The sequence below is a fragment of the Rhinolophus sinicus genome, chromosome 1, assembly GCF_057876585.1.
Source record: "Rhinolophus sinicus isolate RSI-liver-muscle chromosome 1, RSI-T2T, whole genome shotgun sequence".
Taxonomy (NCBI): domain Eukaryota; kingdom Metazoa; phylum Chordata; class Mammalia; order Chiroptera; family Rhinolophidae; genus Rhinolophus; species Rhinolophus sinicus.
The window spans coordinates 117,461,862-117,481,711 of record NC_142501.1 but is presented as its reverse complement, the minus strand read 5'-3'; the positions used below and the strand labels follow the sequence as shown (position 1 = coordinate 117,481,711).

At 38.4% G+C, this 19,850-nt stretch overlaps 1 protein-coding gene across 2 annotated transcripts in view; it reads left to right on the top strand.

Annotated features, from left to right (window-relative positions):
* Positions 1-19,850, top strand: part of ITGA8 (integrin subunit alpha 8) — a 165,973-nt gene that overhangs the window by 60,358 nt on the left and 85,765 nt on the right. For both annotated transcript variants that reach the window (XM_074324800.2, XM_074324799.2), the window contains 2 exons: positions 2,732-2,937; positions 5,853-6,044. In XM_074324800.2, coding sequence (XP_074180901.2) covers positions 2,732-2,937; positions 5,853-6,044 — 398 coding nt within the window. The remainder of the gene's footprint in view (positions 1-2,731; positions 2,938-5,852; positions 6,045-19,850) is intronic.

Below are 19,850 nucleotides of genomic sequence, written 5' to 3'. Positions count from 1 at the left end.
AATGCTCCATTGTATGAAGTGACAGGGTTTGTTTATCCATTCACCTGTTGAAGGTTATCTTGGTTGCTTCTAATGTTTGGCAATTGCAGGTTTTTGTGTGAACATAAGGTTTCAACTTCTTTGGGTAACTACCTAAGACAGGGGTGTCCAAACTGCGGCCCGCGATTCATTGTTAATTGGCCCGCATCAAATTCCAAAAATATATTTAGTTTACTTAAATAAACCAGGTGAGGCAATACGTACTTCACCTCGAGTGAGTGGCCCGGCTGTTTGTGTATTTTACCGCATATGGCCCTTGGTGAAAACCGTTGAAAAAAGTTTGGACACCCCTGACCTAGGAGAATGATTGTGGGATCACACGGAAAACATATGTTTAACTTTGTAAGAAACTGCCAGACTGTCTTCCAAAGTGGCTGAACCATTTTGCATTCCCACCAGCAATGAGTGAGAGTTCTCATTGCTCCACATCCTTGCCAGCATTTGGTGCTGTCAGTGTTTGTTTGTCTGGATGTGCTGCAATTTGTTTATTCATTCACCTACTGAAAGATCTCTTGGCTACTTCCAAGTTTTCGCAATTCTGAATAAAACTACTATAAACATTCATGTGCAGGTTTCTACGTAGACATAAGTTTTCAACTCGCTTCGGTAAATGTTAAGGAGTCCAATTGCTGGACCATGTGGTAAGAGTATATTTAGTTCTGTAAGAAACCACCAACTCTCTTCCAAAGTGGCTGCACCATTTTGTTTTCCCTCCAATAATGAATGAGAGTTCCTGTTGCTCCAAATCCCTGCCAGCGTTTGGTGTTGTCGGTGTTTTGGATGTTGGCCATTCTGATAGGTGTGTGGTGGTGCGGAATTGTTTTTTTAATTTCCAGTTCTTTAATGACATATGATATTGAGCATCTTTTCGTATGCTTATTTGTCATCTGTAGATCATCTTTGATGAGGTGTCTATTCAGATCTTTCACCCAATGTTTAATGGGTTGTTTTCTTGTTGTTTATAGTATATACAATATTTATATAATATTAATTATATATAACAATAATATATGGTGTTATAGAATACATAATAACAATATTATATTGTATGTTATTGTTATACATTATTATTTCTATTTTGTATTATTGAATTTTAAAACTTCTTTCTATATTTCACTTTTCCAATTAAAGTCATTAGCATCACTCTAGCACAGAGCCCACTTGCATGGACCACACTCACTGTTGCCTGACTCCACGCAGAGACCCTCACTTTGGTTCTCAGCACCACCACCTAGAAAGCCTGCCTCTAGATTTAGCAGTCAGACTCCCACCCAGGTCCAATGCCATCTCCTCCCTGAACCTTCCTTGATGCTTTCCAAGTACCAGCTCTCTCCGTTTCCAGAATCCTCAGCATTTAACTTGGATTTCTCAATCTTTTTCCCCCTCTGCCTTGTTTATAGTTGTATGAGTAGCAATTTGACCTAACTTGTAAATTAATTAGGAACCAAGTTGACCTAATAGTCATTGTATTCTTTAATCACTTACCACAGTACCTTAAATATAGTCAGTACGCAGGATGGATATTGAATTATACAGAGAAATAGACAGTACATGACCACCACAAGGAAGTCAAGAAGTTGGAGAGAGGGGTGGGTCAGAGTGATGTTGCAATGTCTTGCAGATCCTATAAAGGAGGTGTCTTACTCGGTAACTGTTCCCACTTCACTCCTGCCTTTTAGATTAATGATAATATTTTAGTAATTAGTTTCCTTGGCAAACTTCTGCATATTACCTAATCAGCCTAGGCATGAAAGTCAAATGCAGATTTGTATTTCTGTCTGACGTCATTCTTCAGATTATTCCATCTCCCAGATGGGCGTGTCCTTTGGGCAAATTTTTGTCGAGGTCATTAGTACAGATCAAATCATGAATTTCAGTTGATGTGACTTTGTTTAAAATTGTTTAAATAACAATAATATATCTGTATGTTTTTTTAAAAAAAACAAATAACTTAGAAGGCTCTGTTTTATTCCTCTTTGTGCCATCTAGCTCTGTGAAGGAAACACTTCTAACGATTTTTGGGTTTTATTCTCTTGTTGGTTATGTCTTCATCGCTAAACAATTTGGTTAAGTGTCTGTTCCTTGAATTTTTTTTTCAACCTTAAAAATTATCTATTAGTTTTCTACTATAATAATATCTACATTTACAAAAAATAACTATAAATTCTCTTTAAGAACGAAAATTTTACTTTTTATCTTTCTAGCCTGTACTGTAACCCTCTCTGGGCTCTGTTTTATTTAAATGAAGGTAACAACAGGAGCGAGGAGAACAACATTTATTTTAAACACTATTACTGTAAAGAAACATAATTTAAACATGTAGTCATATAAATTCAGGACAACCTCTAATCCACTTTTAGCAAAATCTATTTAGGTCTTTTGATATATTTCACTTGTGTAACTAGTTTCTGGAAATGCACTCAAAAGCTGAAAAGGGAGAAATATCTGTGGTTTTCTTAAAGCAGTCACTTTTAACATAAAAAGTTCAGTGCGATCATTTCACAACTCTGATTGTCTTACCACATACTATTCTGTAGACATAACAAAATGATGAAAGAAAGAGGATGATTGTAAAATGTCCCTTGCAAAAGGAAGACTATCATTGAAAATGTACTGATCTGGTTGATTTTAAATGTACCAAAAAGAATCCCACGTTCGCCAGTGCAATGACCTCTCTCTTTTGTCCCTACAGAATGGATGACATATTGATTGGGGCACCTCTCTTTATGGAACGCGAATTTGAGAGTAACCCTAGAGAAGTAGGGCAGGTTTACCTGTATATGCAAGTGAGTGCTCTCGTCTTCGGAGACCCACAGGTCCTCGCAGGCACGGAGGTTTTTGGAAGATTCGGCAGTGCTGTGGCCCATTTGGGAGACCTGAACCAAGATGGATACAATGGTAATTTACACCAATGTGTGGACATCATTTACGTGTCATCATCTAACGTTACTGTGTCATGAAGGAAACAGTGGACCTTTTGAAGTATTCACAGTGTCGTGTTTGGCACAGTTGCTATTATTGGTTTTCACTAAAGTATAAACAATCTCATGGCAACTTAAAATATATATGTTTTACTAATTCAAAAAGATATATGCATCCCTATGTTCACTGCAGCACTATTTACTATTTACAATAGCCAAGATATAGAAACAAACTAGATATCCATCAATAGACAATTGAATAAAGAAGAGGTGGTACATATATACAATGGAATATTACTCAGCCATAAAAAAATGAAATCTTACCATTGCGACAATATGCATGGACCTAGAGAGTATTATGCTAAGTGAAGTAAGTCAAATTGAGAAAGACAAATACCTTATGGTTTCACTTATCTGTGGAATCTAAAGAACAAAGTAAACAAACAAAGCAGAAACAGACCCATAGATACAGAGAACAAACTGACAGTTGCTAGATGGGAGGGAAGTTGGGAGGCTGGGTGAAAATGGTGAAGGGATTAAGAAGTACAAATTGGCAGTTACAAAACAGTCATGGGGATGTAAAATACAGCATAGGGAATACAGTCAGTAATATAGTCATAAGTATGTATAGTGCCAGGTGGGTACTAATCGGAGGGATCACTTCATAAATTATATAAATGTCTAACCACTATGCTGTACACCTGAAACTGATATGAAATAATATTGAATATCAACTACAACTGACAAATTTTAAAGTTTAAAAACAATGAAATATTTGTTTTGAATAATATAGATGTTACATAGAAATTTTCTCACATTGATTTAGGGCGTCATATAACAGCTCTAAATACAGGCAGCAATTATTTTTAAAATTTATATTTGGATTTAGTGACTCGAGAACTAGAGAATCTTCTATATGTATAGAGTCAAGACAAATAAATACATGTTGCTATATTAGCAAATATATTACCCTCTGATTAACCTGTATGGGTTATGGATAGGTGATGCTGAATTTTACTTGGTTTATAAACTTTAGCTGAAAGTCAGCTTCAGTGTTTGCAGTAAAGTAGTATTCAATTCTTAATTTAAGGTTGTGGTTCTTTAAGTTGGGAATTTATGAATGTCTTATAAGTACCCTTTCCTCAGAAAACCATGCAAGCTCACACAAAATTCTGCATGTGTTTTCAGGGCCTTTAGGTGAAGAACCAACATTTTGTAGCTTTCTTGTTTGAAGTTTGAGGAAGTAGTAGGATTTGCTCTAGTATTCGCATCAGATCAGTGGACCTTTGGCGGGTCATCAGGACCTTTGGCAGATATTGGTCTTTAGTATTTGGTATTGTACTTTTATGATTTCTTTGAAATAAATATCTCAGCAATGCATGGTTAGTAATTTTTAAAGTGTCATAAAACATAAATGCATATTAAAAGCTCATGGTTCCAGGAAGTTAAAAAAAAAAAAAGACAAGTTCATGTTTAACTGATTTGCTGTTTTAAAAAACTGCCATATTCCTGAGCATCTAAGTGAAAAAAAGAATGCTAAATTATCAACTGAGTCATCTTTGTCGTCATAGTTTCTTTTGTGTCTTTTCTCTCAAATCGTTCGCGATATTTTTAAGAGCTAAGAGAAGCATTTTTCACGACATAGAAGGGGTTCTCCTTCTCTAAGCCGTGGTGACTTTGAGTATAAAGTGGGTAAATAATGCCCAACTTACTGGGATTAATCAAGGGGACAGATACAAAGTCACTGATTTTAGAAGAAGTAAGCTTAGTGCTCCTTTCTACCTGCCATATGACAATATCGCTATTTCCTACAACAATCTGAGTTTTTAGATCATTTACCTTTACCTGTTAAATGAAAGTGCATTTATAATCCTCATTATGTAATCAAAATCGATTCACAATTTATTCAGTCTTATCAGACTTACCTAGGGATAAAGAGAAATGAATGAATAACAACATGAGGACACATACTGTCATCTACTGTGGTAGACAATTATGTCATGGGGGTTTGGAACTCTTTTTCACATAAACCTAAGTATTTATGTTGATCATTTAGAACAATCTTGATGAGCCCAGGTGTAGAAGATGATTTTCATTCAATGCCGTATTTAAGTGGGAGTCAGTCAATAGGGCTCTCTCTCGGTTTCCCAGAGTCCTCAACTATAAAATGGGTCTTGCCTACCTTGCAGGATGATGTAATCACTAAATGAAAGATTGTTTATGAAAGAGGTGGTTTATTGTCTTAATAAAAACCTCTCAAGTACCCAGCAAAGGTGCCTGACCTGGTCCAGCCAGCCCGTGGTCTGATCCAGGTCTCTCTGTCACTCACTGCGTCCCCATGTGACCATCGCTGGCTATTCCCCAAATGGACCAAGCTCTTACCACCTTTGAGCCTCTGCACAGCAGCCTCTTCTGCCTGGAATGATCGTCCCTCTGATTCCATATGGCTCATTCCTTCTGATCCCTAGATTTCAGTTTCAACATCAGCCTTAGCGACACCCGTGTGGCCACCTACTCTTAAATAGCCATCCAATCGTTCTCCATCACATCAGTTTTTTTAAGTCTCTGCACAGCATTTGTCACTTTTGTTCTCTTCTTGATTATTTCTCTATTCAAATTGTCTAGTACCTGCACCAGAATATAAACTTTCTACAGGCAGTGTCTGGTTCACAGTTGTACCCACTGTATCCAACACATAGTAGCCCCTCAATAAATATCCGTTGGATGGATAAAAGACAACAAATAACTTACTTTTGCTGCGGTCCTACATATGTGCATGGGAAACTTACTGAGCTCTTTGGACTGGATGGTACTGCTCTTCAATTGTACTTAATTCTCTTTCTAAAATGTTCTTCTTTATTTAAAGAAATGTCCACGTGTCTCTGTTTGCAGACGTCGCCATCGGTGCACCCTTTGCAGGCCAGGATCAGAGAGGGAGAGTACTCATTTACAACGGGAACCAGCATGGCTTAAACACCGAGGCTTCCCAAATTCTGCAAGGAGTGTGGGCCTCACAGGCCGTCCCTTCCGGGTTCGGCTTTACTTTAAGAGGAGATTCAGACATAGACAAGAATGATTACCCAGGTAAGGTTTTCTTTCTTTCCCCATGAGAGGGGCCACTTCCTAGAAAGAGCCCACATTCTCTGGGAAATGTATCATGTGTAAGCAGCTCTCAGACAGGCGGAGGCCAGGCTTGCCCACGGCACAGGTTTTTGTGTACAATTCCAGAGTGACTTTCATGAGAATTTGAAGGCAGACAAAACAAACATTCCCTTTCCTGTCAAGAAAAGCAAGATGGCTTTTTAAAAAATGCATTGGACATAAAATTTGTCAACTTTGCAACAAAAGTTTTTACTTGAAACCCCTCCATAATTTGGTCTCCATTGACAAAGACAGCTTGCACTGAATGGATACCTTTCCAGAGCAATTTATTTTAACCCCATAATTCCCTTTTGAGCTCATAGGTCCTACTAATTAACTGATGAACCTCAACGTTTCCGTTCTAAAGCTCACGTTTTTAGAGCATAAATATTTTCCAGCCATACTTTGGGGTTTTACAAAGACAGACTGAATATTTTTAAGGGGAGCGAAAAGAACTGGTTCATGATAGAAATCATAAACCATCCTTGATGACCTAATTCGTATTGAAAACTCACGGAAATCCATAACGCAGAGAAGCATAATTCATCTTTTGTGCATGCTGTTTGAAAATATGGATTGGTCTTAAAGAATTGTTTCAGTAATTAGGGTTTTTAACAGAGAACATTAGACTTCTTGGTTTTATGGTTCACTTTTCACTTTTATGTTGGTTATGTTAAGATGGTTTCAATAAATACTTAGAAATCATTAATAGTTAACTGACAGCTTCAACTATTTATTAAAACCTTGTCTCTTTCCACCACCCCTCCCCTAATTGAGTATTTTCCATATGTAGAGCTTTTTCTGGTTTGGGGCAGGGTTCCAATCAACTTACTGCCTAAATATACATCACTAATTTCAGTCCTTCAGCTTTCTCTTCCCCTCTGGGATCAGGAAAAAGAATACCACAACAGATTCTTATAAATCTGCCAGAAATCTCTTATGGCTCTAACACAGACATTGTAATGCGCTCCAAGCATGTTGCCACTATATTGCACACAAATGCATCCTGCCTCCGGCAATTTCAAGAGTATTTAGTTAAATTTATTTTCTTTGGTTACCTTATACTAGTCTAATTAGTAACCGTTAGTGTTTTTGTGGGGAGGAATCTCACACATAATATATTCTATTTTAAATTATCCCCAAATTAGGTTCCTTATATGATTATTTCCCCCAAAATATGCAGTTCCTGGGTTGCAATTTTAGACAGTTAATTTAGAAAGTTACTGCTCTTCATGACGGTTGTCGTTGTCTTTCCTTAGTGCCAGGGAACTTGACAGACAGAGTGACCCTGCCTCCACAAGGGAAAGGAGATAAAGGATGTATAGGTCACATAGCCAGTCCATCGACTTCCTTTGAAGTCGCCTAAATAAGGGCCAGGAAGGAGAGAAATAGAAAACAACTTTTCTGTCAAAGAATATTCCCTTCAGGTAGGAGTAGGACAGGGAACAGAGAAACTAAAGTAAGCGCAATAGTACTAATTGGTCACTTATTATATCTTTTTCATCCCTTCTTAAAAATCAGTAAAATGTCCTTTGAAGCCATTTACTAGTCAATAACTTTATCTTCTGAGCCTGATTCGATGTATCGTAACTAATGACGTTAATGAAGTCTATAGCCATCTGTCTGTCAAGTAAATGTTCTTCATTAAGACAGGACCATTAATGCCCCATCCTTGAATTCTTATCCCTCAAGAGAGTCTTGAGGCTGTCAGGGTTCATCTTCGTAGACCTGGTTCTGGTCCCAGTTCTGCCTCTTCAATGGGACTATAGATGTCTCGTGATTGGTGACCCTATAACATTTTTCCTCATCCTCATCTTCTTGCAGAAAAGAATGCCACTCAAAGCCTTTTTATGTTGACACCAAGTTCCCAGCAGCCTATTGAGAGGAAAACTGTCTTAGAGGCAGGCAAGTAGATTCTGTTAACTTGTAGAGTCGACTTGAAATCTGCAGGCATCATTCAGGAATTAGACATGCAACGCCCCTCATTTTTGTGTCCATGAATTCCATTTAGCTGTCCAGCCTCCATTTCCACCACGACAGAAAACCTTAATCCTGCCGTCACTTCTAGATTCGGACTTAATCTGATGTACAGAGTGGCTGTGAGCAGGGAAAGGGAACGCAGACCATCTGGGTGCAGAGTCCCCCATTAGTCACTGATGAGCTGTGTGGCAGCGGACAAGTTATTCGATTTCTTTGCGCTTCCATTTCTTTATGTGGTATCATGGGCCAATGATACCTACTTGACTGGGCTGTGTGTGCTTGAACTTTCTAGGATGGGAAAGAATGTTTACGAAACGTTGGGAAAGAATGTTTACGAAACGTTGGGAAATGGCTTAGAATAGGAAAGGCTGCCAAGCTGATGAACATGAGCAGAATCAAAGCTACTTAACGGCACAGACATATTGGGCCACCTAGGAATTTGAAAACCTGCGTTCCAGGATGCCGCACCTGGACAGCACAAGCGTGGACTCCACTGTTTTTTAGCTACATACGAGTGAAACGATTTCTTAACCTCTCTGAATTTCCATTCCCTTATCTGTAAAATTAGATTATAACATGTTGGTATAAAGATGAAATGAGATTATTTATATAATATGAAATGAGATGATGTGTTTAGGTTAAAATGAGATTATACAGAACATAGTTTAATGAATGGTGGCTCTTCAGTCAAGCTGTAAGACAAGACTATATTTTGGAGGTATTCCTTTTCTTAAGCACACTCGTTGATATTATTTTCTTTTGCTTATTCAATTTCCATGGTCCTCAAGCTTAATTGACAGATGCGATTTGCTTCCCTTGCCCCAGACACATAGGACTATGAAAGTAAAACATACCGTGTTTCCCTGAAAATAAGACCGGGTCTTATATTGATTTTTGCTCCATTAGGGCTTATTTTCAGGGGATGTCTTAATTTTTCATGTACAACAATCTACGTGTTTTTTTTTAATTTATTGGGGTGACAATTGTTAGTAAAATTACATAGATTTCAGGTGTGCAATTCTGTACTACATCATCTATAAATCCCATTGTGTGTTCACCACCCAGAGTCAGTTCTCCTTCCATCACCATATATTTGATCCCCCTTACCCTCATCTCCCACCCCCCACCCCCCTTACCCTCTGATAACCACTAAACTATTATCTGTGTCTATGAGTTTCTGTTTCTCATTTGTTTGTCTTGTTCTTTTGTTGTTTTTGGTTTATATACCACATATCAGTGAAATCACATGGTTCTCTGCTTTTTCTGTCTGACTTATTTCGCTCAGCATTACTCTCTCAAGATCCATCCATGTTGTCACAAATGTTCCTATATCATCTTTTCTCACCACCGAATAGTATTCCATTGTGTATATATACCACAACTTCTTTATCCATTCATCTACCGAAGGACATTTTGGTTGTTTCCATGTCTTGGCCACCGTAAACAAAGCTGCAATGAACATTGGAGCACATGTGTCTTTATGTATAAATGTTTTCAGATTTTTTGGGTAGATACCCAGGAGAGGGATTGCTGGGTCATATGGCAATTCTATTCGTAATTTTTTGAGGAACCTCCACACTGCCTTCCATAACGGCTGCACCAGTCTGCATTCCCACTAACAGTGTATGAGGGTTCCTTTTTCTCCACAGTCTCTCCAACACTTGTTACTATTTGTCTTGTTGATGATAGCCATTCTGACTGGGGTGAGGTGATATATCATTGTGGTTTTGATTTGCATTTCTCTGATGATTAGTGATGTTGAGCATTTTTTCATATGTCTATTTGCCATTTGTATGTCCTCTTTGGAGAAATGTCTCTTCAAGTCCTCTGCCCATTTTTCAATTGGGTTGTTTGTTTTTTTGTTTACATCAATCTACATTTATTCAAATACAGTCATGTCATCTTCTTCTGGAACATCGTCATAACGCACTAAATGCATCCGTCTGACTGTGATCTTAACTGGGGCTTATTTTCAGGGTAGGTCTTATTTGCGGGGAAACACAGTAGCTATGGAGACTCTGCTGGATTGAGAACCATTCATAAAATTCCTGTCACTGGACCCTCACTAGAAGCTTCCCCTAATATGAGGTTGCTGCCCTACTATGACATAATTCTAGCACTCAGCCATCCTAAGTGGGAGATGAGGCATATGTGTACCAGTGATGTTAGTAATCAGTCACTTACTTTATTTTTTCGGTCACTTATTATGTCTTTTTTATCCCTTCTTAGCAATCAGAAAGAGGTCACTTGAGGCCATTTACTAGTCAATAACTTTATCTACTGAGCCTGATTTGATTTATAATAACTAATGACATTTCTCCCATTTCTCACTATGGTGATTTACTGGGTACCAGGAATGGAAAATACTCTTTCCTCTCAACCCCTTAGCTATTTAAAGATATTTCATTTCACATAAATATGGCCTGAATTAGGGTGATGCCAATGACAATTGAAAGGAAGAAACTGACAAACTCGTGTAAATGAAAAATAGACAAGACTTGGTAATGAATGGCTGTGATGGAAGGTAGAGGAGGGGGTGTGAGTAAGGAAAAGGGGACGTTAAAGATGACTCTGGAATTTTGATCCGCGTACCCAAGAAAAGTATGGTAATAATGGGACAGACATGGGAGATTTATTTATAGAAATATATAGATTCTATTATAGAAACAATATTTGGAATAATTTTTCTAACATTTAGCTTAACCACTCCATATTTTTTTAGGCTTCTTACGGTAAATATTGTCATCAGCATACATACATGAATAGGAGTCATAAGTATTTTCATTGCTGGCACCGAAATTCTTTTTCCAATTCAAAAAATAGATGTGTTCAGGTTTCTACTCTGGTGCTCATTGGAAAACTAGGATTGGCCAGAAGAGTATCTTGTACACATTAATTGAGTGAAAGCATTTCAGAGAAGAAACAGCTGTCATAGTCAGGAATCCCTAAAATTCAATGATCTAGTCTAATCCTGTTAGACATGATTGTATAACTAGGCCATCTGCTAAGTGCATAGTCCAGACATTGGAGGGTGGAGGAGGGGAAGTACTGGTTTTGTTGAGGAGCAGAAATCGTACAGGCAATAAAAACAGGAGGAAAACATGAACTGAATGCCAAGACTATCATTGTCTTGTTCAGGCCCCTAATTATACTACGATTATATCATGAAGCCATTGCAGACAATTACGCCAAATGAAATAAAATGACCCATTTTCTGTTTTAATAAGTGGTGTGTGTGTGTGTGTGTGTGTGTGTGCATCTGCGTGCAAACCAAGCAAGAGAAGCTACACATGAGAAGAAATAAAAGGATGGCTTTTACCAAAGAGAATAATGTATTGTAATCAAACCTTGAGCTCCTTGAATTAATATGAAGTTTAGTTGAACTAAGTTTAAATCATAGTTAAGTCTATATCTACTTCTCAAACTGCTACTCAAGTTTTTATGAAAAGCAAAACATTACATTCTTCTTGAGCAAGATTTTTATAATTTCATTATAAACACATTAGAAATTGGAATATTACATTTCTTATAAGAAGAAATTGTGATTAAGTCAACTGAAAGAGTTCTTGGATTTGAATCAGCAGTGCCATAAAGAGAAGTAAAAATGGATGGAGCGATTGAAGAACCAGTTCTAAAACCTGTTCTCCCAAGACAGTGTGAGGTTAGTAACTCAACTTCTCTGGGCCTCACTTTCCTCACCTGTAAGTGCTTCTCCAAGGGTCTTTTTAAAATTCTAAACTTCTCTGGTTCTGTAATCCAAGATCTAGACTTATTGCCTCCCTAGATTTCTCTGTAATATTGGGTAGGTTATTAAGGCTCTATCTTAAAAAAAAAAAAAAAGAAAAAAGAAAAAAAAAGATTTTATTAAACTAGACAAAACTTTTTTTCTTGAAAATAATTTTAAACTGACAAAAAAAGTTGCAAATATAGTACAGAGTACCATAAACCCTCTCCCGACTTCCCCTAATATTAACATTTTATATAACCATAGTAAAATTAGCTCCTAATTAATCTATAGACCTATTAGAAATTCTCATAATAGAATTTCACCATTTGTCCCACTGTGACGGGCCAGCCGTCACGAGTCGATGGGTTCCCGAATGGGGGAGTGGGAATGAATAAAAGACACTCTCACATATGATGGCGATCGCGGAACTTCAGTGATCCTGAAGACACTAAGTTTATTTTACTGCCCCCATATAAGCAGTTTGAGCACGTGCAAGTATGTATTAACATAACAAATGTAAATTCTTTAGCTTTCACATAGAGGATACAAAATTCACCGAAACTCACAAGTAATTATCTTATCAATTGCCCTGATAGGCATCAGCCTTCTGTGTCCGGGAACTGGCCGCTCCCACCAAATTCCTCAGCAGCTTACAAGCTCAAGATCCCCTCAGGTGCAGGCAGAGACAATTGCCTCAGGGGGAGGAAACAGGTAGCATAAACTGAGCCATTCTGCAAAGCTCAGAGTTTCCTGTAACCATGGCTCCCCACATCCCACTAGTGTTCTTTTTCTAGTCCAGAATCCAATCCATTGCATTTGGTTGTCATGTCCCCTCCAATCTGTGACAATCCCTTGATTTTTCTTTGCTGTCATGACTTTGACATTTTCAAAGAGTTTGGCTAGACATTTTGAAGAATGTCCTTGAAGTTAGATTTGTCTGACGTTTGCTCATGATTACTTTGGGGTCATGTATTTTGGGCAAGAATACCACACAATTAATGCTATGCTGTTCTCAGCGCATCACAGCCAGAAGTACATTATGTCTACTGTCTTTTTGCACCTTGGTCACTTGCTTGCAATGATATCAGCCAGGTTTCCCACAGTAAAGTTACTACTTTTTCTTTTGAAATAAGTATCTTTGGAGAGATACTACGAGACTATGCAAACATCCTGTTTCTCATCAGACCTTTGCCCACTAATCTTAGCTCCATTGATGATTCTTGCCTGTACCAATTATTACTGCCTAATTGCAATTTTCTATTTCCATCATTCCTTCTACATTTATTAATTGCAATTTTAATGTAAGAGAAAGATGTCTCTTCTACCCATTTATTGATTCAATATGTTATATTTGTATGGACTCATGGATATTTATTTTATTTTATGGGCTATAATCCATTTCTGTATGTATTTATTTATGTTGTTTAAATTGTCCTGTATTTGGCCAGTGGGAACTCCTTCCAGCTGGTTCCTGTGTTCTTTTAACATTCCCATCCTTTCATGAGCATTTCCTTACTTTCTGACACGATGAGATACAGGCTCACCTTGTATATTCCCTGCCCCCGCCCTGGAATCAACCATTCTTCAAAGAGCTGTAGTTCTTCTAATTGAAGAATGGTGTTTAGAAACCAAGATCTGGGTGTCAAGGTGAGACTTGTAATGCACTGAATTCTATAGATTGCCATGTTCCCCATATAGTATAGCTACATTTCAAATCATTCATAATACTTGAAATCAACACATTACGTTTTTATTACTCAACCTATATTGTGTAAGTCAGCATTTTTGCATTTTAGTTGTCAACAACAGGTATTTGGGCAACATTAATAATATTCAGCTAATATTGAGACCAGCCAATCAATTTGTTTTCATTTTTAAAGATGATGAATATGATGGTGATGATAGCAAAATATTTACTGATTATATAATACTCAAGAGAATGTGCTATGGGAATACAATTTGTTAATTTATTCAACAAATACTTATTGTATTTGTTGTATTGCCTTTCATGCACCTGGCACTCTTCTAGGTTTTTAGGATACAGCTCTGAATTAAACAAAGATCCTGCCCTCAGGGGCCTGAGTTCAAATTCTAGCTGTAACAATGGCTGACTGTATAACTTTGATAAGTTACTCAACCTCCTCAAGCCTCAGTCCTCATCGGTAAATGGGTGTAGCTGTGACTAATAACATTTCCCCTTTAAAGGGGTGTTGTAGATGTTAAATTAGATAATAAGTGTAAAGCATTGGACACTGTGAATAACACCTAGTAGCAATCATTAAATAGCAGTTATAAATGACATATTCATACAATTTGACATAATCCATGCCCTTAAGAAATAATGCAATTGTGGACATAAAGGAGTCAACCATTGATTGTAATACAAGACAGCATATGAGAAGAGTTTTAAGAAGGTTAAAAAATAATGAATGGAAATGCAAAGAGAAAGTTCTTCTAGCAAAGACGTTCAAAGAAGGCTTCATGGAGGAAGTTACGCAGGGTCTTAAGATGTAGGTATGATTATAAAGTGATTTTTATGGAGAAGGTGTTCCAGAAAAGGAACACAGCATGAGCAAAGATTCAGAGATACGAAAAGGCAATTTTGGAAGTGATTTGGTTCAAACTGATGAGAAGAGAGTCAATGAAATCTTAAGACAGATAATAAAGGACCTTGAATAGCATGTCAAACAATTGGTGCTTTGCTAGGAAAATAATGGAATAAGAGAATATGTTTTATATTTCAAAATGACACTTCAAGAACGTTAGTCTTTAGCAATGAGCAGAATGAGTCATAATGAAAAAGAAGCCTGAGGTCAAAAACCATCAAAGTAGCCCAGGTGAAAGTAGTGCACTGAACCAGGTGAGTGCAGCAGTCATGCCACTGCCGTGTGAAGGTGCTGGGGATAAAGAGCCTCAGGGCCACCTTCAACTCCTGCTGAGGGTTGAGATCTGGTGGGTAACTAACCAGGCAGATAGTTTGGGAGCCTTTCAGCACACGTCTCAAGAAACCACATTGTCTGTGCCTTCAACCTTGAAATGTACCTTTATATTCAGAGGTGTGGTGGTAAATGTTTGCTAAGCAGATCTGCAGTGCAGGAAAGCCCAAATCGGTCTCATTTACCAATTTCCATAGTATAAATAGTCCCACTATGGTTGATTTCAAGCTACAGCGATTCTTATAGCATAAGAGTTATACAATTGCTCTATGTACAGATGAGGTGAACCTGGCACATCCCCTTGTACCTGCCCAGCCATGTATAAACACACTGACCTTCTATGTTTGTGATAGCATTCCCAGGGGGAATCAGGATGTGTGATTTTCTGTTTCAATTCAGAAATTCACAGATCTGAATTAAAATAGAAAATCACATATCCAGGCTGAGAATGACTGTTGTCTATACTCAGAACTGCATTTATGAAAGTACAAAACAAAGATTAGCAATAGTCATTTTCAAGTCCAATAACTTAATATGCGGACTTTATCTTTCCTAACTTAAATGAACACATCAAAGGTGGGAGACTGTCATGTCTCTAAAATAGATATTTCTATTTTGTTTATTCTGGTGTAAAGATCTGTGAGAACCTTTATCTGCTTCATTTCTGGCTCACCTTTGAAGAGGCAGTCAACATTGAAAAATCATGTCTTATATCCAAAGCTGGTTATCAATGATTCTAAAAATTAGGTTAGAACTCCCTTACTCACCTGAACTGCCTCCCTCCACACACCTGAACCAGCTTCTAAGATACAACCTTTCACAAATAAGATTAAATCCATAAATATTTAACCCCAGATTCTGTCCTCAACAGATTCAAATCATATCCCACTTGTAAGTAGTAAGTATAAGTCACCAGATAAAAGAAATCTAACCATATGGCTGTTACATTTATATGGTACATATCATTTGTCAGTTTACGGTTATTTTTTAATATACTTTATTTTTTAGAGCAGTTTTAGTTTCAAAACAAAATTAAGCAAAAAGTACAGAGAGTTCCCATATATCCCCAGTGCCCACACTTGCAAAGCCTCCCCCGTCCTCAACATTTCCTACCAGAATGGGACATGTATTACAATTGACAAACCTACACTGATTATCATTATCATCATTATCACCCAAAGTCTGTAGCTTACATTAGGGCTCATTGTTGGTGTTGTACACTCCATAGGTTTGGACAAATAAATGTATAGTAACCTGTAGCCATCATTATAGTATCATATAAAGTGTGCTCCACCTACCGTGTTTCCCCGAAAATAAGACCTAACCAGAAAATAAGCCCTAGCATGATTTTTCAGGATGACATCCCCTGAACATAAGCCCTGATGCGTCTTTTGGAGCAAAAACTAATATAAGACCCAATCTTGTTTTTAAGGAAATACAGTATTCATCCCTCCCTGCCCCCAAAACCCTAACTAACAACCACTGATCTTTTTACTGTCTCATAGTTTTTCCTTTTCCAGAATGTCACATAGTTGGAATCATACAGTACATACCTTTCCAGACTGGCTTCTGTCACTTAGGAATATACATGTAAAGTTCCTCCATGTTTTTTCATGGCTTGACAGCTCATTTATTTTCAGTGCTGAGTAATATTCCATTGTCTGGATGGACCATAGTTTGTTTATCCATTCACCTGCTGAGGGACATCTCAATTGCTTCCAAGTTTTGGCAATTGTGAATAAGGCAGCTATGAATATCCATGGGCAGGTTTTTGAGTGGACATACATTTTTTTAATCCTTTGGGTTAATGCCAAGGAATGAGATTGCTGGGTCGTATGGCAAGAGTATGTTTCGTATTATAAGAAATCACCAAACTGTCTTCCAAAGTGGCTGCACCATTTGCATTCCCACAAGCAGTGAATGATTTCCAAGCTTCTTACACGCTGGACCAGAAACAGGGAAGTGTGTCAGTTTAAGTAAAGTCACTACATTCCAAACACTTGATCATACAAACTGGCTTCTTTCTGAAACCCAAGGCACTAGTAAATGTGACAGGATACCATTTACCTGATCTTGCTTGTAAAGATGGTTAATAAAATCTTGCTGCCTTGCCATGGTGGGAGTTAGGGGGGGATGTGGAGGAACTGGAGTAAGTTCTCCTATATTAGAACCTCCACATTATTTCTGACCTCCCACTGCATGTTCTTTCTGTAAGTCATTTTAATTTATTGACACACAATTTAAAAACCATATTTTAATGCAATTCACTTGAAGCATCCCTTCCTTCTTTGCACACCCTGGACATGTCCCCGGAGTTCACTCCCCATTTAGAAACTCAGTTCAAATGTCACTTCCTCAGGAAGCTTCCCCTGGCTGTTCTCCAAATTGAAATTATACATGTGTGTTATTATTTGATAAATGTCTCTTTTGCACCATTAGACTGGACACGATTAGTGGAGGGCAAGCATTGGCTTTGGTTTTGCTCACTGTGGGATCCCCAGTGCTCAAAGTAGTTGCTGACACTAAAGGTACCTAGTAAATATTTGTTGAATGAATGAATGAGAATAGATAAATGAATGGATGAACGAATGAATCGATTTCCTCACAGCCATACACCTTGCATATAAACCATTGCTCTCCTCTCTCTCCACCTAGCCACTATCTTGCAACTCTGCTTAAATCTAGTATACCATTTTATTTTTGTGCAGAATATGAATGGAAATGTAAGTGGAGATGAAGATGCCCTTTAAAAATGAACTTTGGCATTTTCTCCGGAGACCACGGGAGGCTCCACTCAAGGTGGTGCATTTATTCTTGAGAAGCAGAACCCTGGACCCTAGCTCTGTATTCACTGGGCGCTTAAAGGCCGATTGCTGTTCGAACTGTTAGACCAGGAGAACAGGTAGTCAGCACAATGGAAACAGCAACAAACTGGGAGTCGGAGGGCCCATATTTTCATTTCTTCACCCATCATTTATCAGGACATGCCACTTACGTCTCTGAACCATAGTGTTTCCAGCCATAAAAACGCCATCAGACCAATCCCCCACCCCTCAGGATTGCTGGGAAGGTGATTTGCAAACTGTAAAGAACTCTATACAGTCAACTGTTGTCATTTTTGAACACCACCCACCAACAGGAGGTGGGAAGGACCAGAAACAACCTCTAACACTGAGATCCAGGCTCTCTGTGCCAGACCTAGGCATGCATTCAAGGCGATGACTCAGGTAACTTTTGCCTAAAGCCTCCTATGAGACGAGGGAGGAGAGATTTTCAAAATAACTAACACACCAGCAAAAATCCTCTTCATTTCTTCCTATTTGCAAACATTGTTTGTGTCATGCTCTTCTTCCTATATGGCCATCATTTTATGTTTCCTTATTGACTTTTTCCTGTGATGACATTACAAATAGCTGGTTTCCTGAAAAGTACCAACCCTAGCAGAAATTCATGAGCTTGTGAGTGTACAACGGAAAGCCTGGGATCAGAGCAGCCCTCAGGCTAAATCGGGAAGTGGTCATTCAGGGGCTGCTCAGCCCCTCTCATCGCTGGCTTCCTTTTCTTGCGGTCCCTCCACACCAGCTGCAGAGACTTACACTATTTATTTCTTTTTCTCAAGCGTGCAGTAGGGAAGGATGTAATAATTTTATTTTCATCAGGATAATAGTTACCCAGGGGAAGTAGGTGACACCCAGGGACTCCAATTCATTGGTGCTGGCCTGCATTTTTAACCAGCCCCTCGAAAAGCTGAGTGACCAGTGTCTCAAGGGCAGGAAACCTGTCTGTTTGCTCACTGCTGAGTTCTCACCAGCTCGGACACGATTTGGCTCGTAGTGGGTGTTCAACAAGTTGTTGAATGAGGATGCCCAGTATAAGGGACCACTGCATAAATGCCATGCCTTCCTTTCCTTTCCTACCCCCCTTGCAAGTCTATAAATTTGTATCTTTGTGTATTAGTTTGCTAGGGCTGCCCTAACTAAGCATCACACACAACAGAAATTTATTTTCTCACAGTTCTAGAGGCTGTAAATCCAAGATCAAGGTGTGGGCAGGGCTGGTCTCTCCTAAGGCCTTGCTCCTTGGCTTGGAGCTGCCATCTTCTCCCCGAGTCTCCCCATGGTCTTCCTTCTGTGTGTGTCTATGTCCTAATCTCTTCTTCTTATAGGGTGCCGGTCAGATTAGATTAGGGCCCACCCTAATGACCTTGTAAAGACCTTATCTCCAAATAGAGTCACATTCTGAGGGACTGGCAGTTAGGACTTCAGTATACAATCTTTGGGGGGACACAGTTCAGTCCATAACACTTAAACTTATAAAGTCCCACAAGGTTTTAATCATAGGATTTTGTCTATGGGGCTGGATGTGGGCGAAGTGTCTTGTGGAATACCAGGCTCTTCTGAAGACTGTAATCATTCCCAGTAGGCAGCCTCCTTCAATGGGACTGGTCCTAAAGAAACAAACTTTTCTCCAGGATTTGGAGCAACTGATTGGATAGCACACATATTGTAAGTGTGGCCACCACAATGATAAAGGGAAATGCCTTTGTTACAGTGAAGCATCCAACAATAGGAGAGGAAAAGGTGATTCTTGCAGCCACAGGTTACTAATAATGTATAGAAAACTGTTTCCTTAAGGCAGACTCATTGTTTGATGTTTCACTCTTATTTTTTGTGGGATTGTGGGATTTTTTTTTTTTAAGGAAAATAAGCCCTCAGTAAATTAGAATGTTGCAACCTAATACCATGTTCCAACTCATAAATGTTTTTCTTCAGAGTTCATTTGGAAGCATTTCAGACAGATTGTTAGGATTATTACTTTTTGGGATAAAATCACACTTTTTTTTTTCAAACATTTCTCCTTCAATTCATAACCCTCCTCTCAGTAATATTTTGCATGTTGCAAGAAAAACGCAAGGAAGAGAGGCTGCCTCTGTCTATTTTTAGATTAATGCGTTGGCCAAACTCAGGAGACTCAGCTAAATGCCTGCTTCCCACAGACATGAACTCTTTTTCCAGGGCCAAACACTTAAGCCAATTTCATAACCCACTTGCAAGTCAACATCGCCATATTCACACACCATCTTTAACCCCATCATTTTACACGTTG